The 2,996-nt window shown below is 51.0% G+C and overlaps 1 protein-coding gene across 1 annotated transcript in view; it reads left to right on the top strand.

Moving 5' to 3' along the window:
* The window catches only part of LOC107300404 (shootin-1-like), a gene marked incomplete at its 5' end in the record, with an annotated part of 10,452 nt that extends 8,363 nt beyond the window's left edge, over window positions 1-2,089 (top strand). Inside the window, 2 exons of the mRNA XM_015829737.1 lie at window positions 720-873; window positions 1,974-2,089. Of these exons, the coding sequence (XP_015685223.1) occupies window positions 720-873; window positions 1,974-2,089 (270 nt within the window). The remainder of the gene's footprint in view (window positions 1-719; window positions 874-1,973) is intronic.
* Window positions 2,090-2,996: the final 907 nt, after the last annotated feature.

Genomic DNA, 2,996 nt, shown 5'->3' with positions numbered 1-2,996 from the left:
CAACTCCCAGAATTCCTCAGCCAGGCACGCTGGATGAGGAATTCTGGGAGTTGAAGTCCACTCCTCTTAAAGTCTATATCAGGGGTCTTCCAACTTGGCCTTTTGATGACTTGTGGACCTCAACGGGTGGAAACTCATCCAGGAGAGAAGCAATCTAGAACTAAGGAGAAACTTCCTGACAGTTAGAACAATTAACCAGTGGAACCACCTGCCTCCAGAAGCGGTGAATGCTCCAACACTGGAAGTTTTTAAGAAGAGACTGGACAGCCATTGGTCCAAAATGGTATAGGGTTTCCTGCCCGAGCAGGGGGTTGGACTAGATGACCTTCAAGGTCCCTTCCAACTTTACTATTATTATTATTATTATTATTATTATTATTATTATTATTATTATTATTATTATTATTATTATTATTATTATTATTATTAATTCCTCAGCCAGGCACGCTGGCTGAGGAATTCTGGGAATTGAAGTCCACTCCTCTTAAAGTCCATATCAGGGATCTTCCAACTTGGTCCTTTGATGACTGGTGGACTTCAACTCCCAGAATTCCTCAGCCAGGCACGCGTGCCTGGCTGAGGAATCCTGGGAGTTGAAGTCCACCAGTCATCAAAGGGCCAAGTTGGAAGACCCCTGGACTAGATGGACATCCCTAGCCTTCCTGTCCTGGGGGACCTTCTCCCCAGGGATTCAGCCACAGGGCTTTGGACTCCTGCAGGTGAAGGATCTGGAGAGCCAGCTGGCGGGACGGCCACTGCCACTGGAGCTGGCCAGGCTGCAGGCAACGTTGGCCACAGCAGAGGAAGGAAAGGCGCACCTGGAGGAGCGCCTTCTCCGGGCAGAGGAGAAATGCGCCAGCCTGGAGCGAAAAGGTCAGAGGTTTGCTGGTCTGGCGTGGAGTCCAAGGAATTTTGGGGAAAGGAGACGGGAAAGAGGAGAACACAAAGTCCCCTTGCTGGACCACAGGCTGGCCAGTGGCACTTCAGCCTGGCCTGTTGTGGGAACACCACTGCAGGCCAGCTCAGAGTTTGGGTAACCCTCTCGATTGGTTCGAGACTTGAGGGGGTCCTGGGTGCCCTCTGAGTTGGGGGTTTCTTTGTAGACATTTCGTGACCCAACTAGGTAACCTCATCAGTGCAATGCTTGGGAAATGAAATGTCAGAGAGAAAACCACCAAGCTCAGAGAGCATCAAGGAGGCCAAAGTCATTTTCCTCCTCCCTCCCTCCTCCTTTCCACATACCCCCCCCCCCATCCTTCTGGCACTGATGATGTTACCTAGTTGGGTCATGAAATGTCTGCAAGAAAACAACCCAGAGACACCAAAGACCCCATAGCCCTCCTCCTCCTCTTCTTCCTCCTTCCGTTCCTCCTTCCTCTCCTCCTCTTCTTCCCCTCCTCCTCTCTGCAAACCCTACTCCCTTCTAGCCCTGATGCTATTACCTAGTTTGGTCGTGAAACGTCTGCAAGAAAGCCACTAAGCTCAGAGGGGATGGCTTCTTCTTCTTCTTCTTCTTCTTCTTCTTCTTCTTCTTCTTCTTCTTCTTCTTCTTCTTTTCTTCTTCTTCTTCTTCTTCTTCTTCTTCTTCTTCTTCTTCTTCTTCTTCTTCTCTTCTCTTCTCTTCTCTTCTCTCCTTCTCCTTCTCCTTCTCCTTCTCCTTCTTCTTTTCTTCTTCTCCTTCTCCTTCTCCTTCTCCTTCTCCTTCTCCTTCTCCTCCTCCTCCTCCTCCTCCTCCCCCCCCCTGTAAAGTAATGAAACCTCTGCAAGAAATCCACCAAGCTCAGAGAGCACCAATCAAAAAACATTCTCCTAAAAATATTGGTATCCAGAGACTTGGTAAGGGAGGACGGGGGGACCCCAATAAATTGCTGCCAACGAAGCAAGACCCCCCCCCCACACACTCTGGTCGGGTCCTAACCCCACAGAAAGCCACATGCCCGAGGTCTGGCCTCCTAACCTCTTTTCTCTTGCAGTGAAAGCTCTGGAGGACGGGGCTCAGCCCCCCAACGCCCCAGAGGAGAGCCCGGTGGTCCCGGTTCCCCCTCCACCCCCTCTGCCCCCTCCCACCTTTCCTGCAAAGGCGGAGTAAGTCTCTGACCCCCCCAACCCTCAAAAGTGGGGCTGGCAGCTTCTCGTCCTTTTGTTCAGCCACGTTGGCCGGGAATACAGAAGGGCTGTTTTCCTCCCATCTGGAAGGCAACCACCTTGGCAAAGTTCTACAGGTGGTCCTCGAATTACAACCATTTTGTTTAGCAACCGTTCACAGTTACGATGGGCATCGAAACAGACGGCTAAAATTCGTTTTCCAGCCTTCCGACTGTTGCAACATTTTCCCCATTGTCATTTAGTCAAAATTCAGATATTTGGCAACCGACTCCTACTTACGACGGTCGCAGCGTCCCCCAGGGGGGGTCACGTGATCGATCCCCTTTGGCGGTCTTCTGACAAGCGGAGTCAATGGGGGGGGAAGCCGGATCCACTTAACGACCGGGTTACTAACTTAACAACTGCAGCGGGTTCATTTAACAACTCTGGTGAGCAAGGTCGTAAAACGGGGCAAAATGTCTCGCTTGACAAATGTCTCACTTAGCGACGGAAATGTGGGGCTCCCTTGTAGGCCAAGGACCACGCACTGTTGCTGGCATCCCAGAAGAGTTGAATACGACAAGATCAGGGCCTTTAGAGGTTTGGGGGGGGGGAAGTGATGCTGGTGTGTGTGTGTGTGTGTGTGTGTGCACCCGTTCCGATGGGAAGCCCCCCACCCTGGGAGACCCCAAAGATCAAGGGAAGGCAAGACGGGGGTCTCTTCTCTGAAACAGCCCATCTCCCCTCCCTCCAATCAAAAAGACCCCCCCCCCAAATGAAGGGGGGTGTTCTGGACCAATCAGTTAGATGGGTCTGTATGTTAGAATGTTTGGCATTTATTGGGTTAAGCGCTGTCTCCTTAAGAGATGGCTTATCGGTAATGTAGTTTAGCTATTCAGTTATCTTAAAAG

Source organism: Protobothrops mucrosquamatus, unplaced genomic scaffold (assembly GCF_001527695.2).
Source record: "Protobothrops mucrosquamatus isolate PMUCROS unplaced genomic scaffold, P.Mucros_1.0 scaffold6935, whole genome shotgun sequence".
Lineage (NCBI taxonomy): Eukaryota > Metazoa > Chordata > Lepidosauria > Squamata > Viperidae > Protobothrops > Protobothrops mucrosquamatus.
This window is presented reverse-complemented; position numbering and strand designations above follow the sequence as displayed.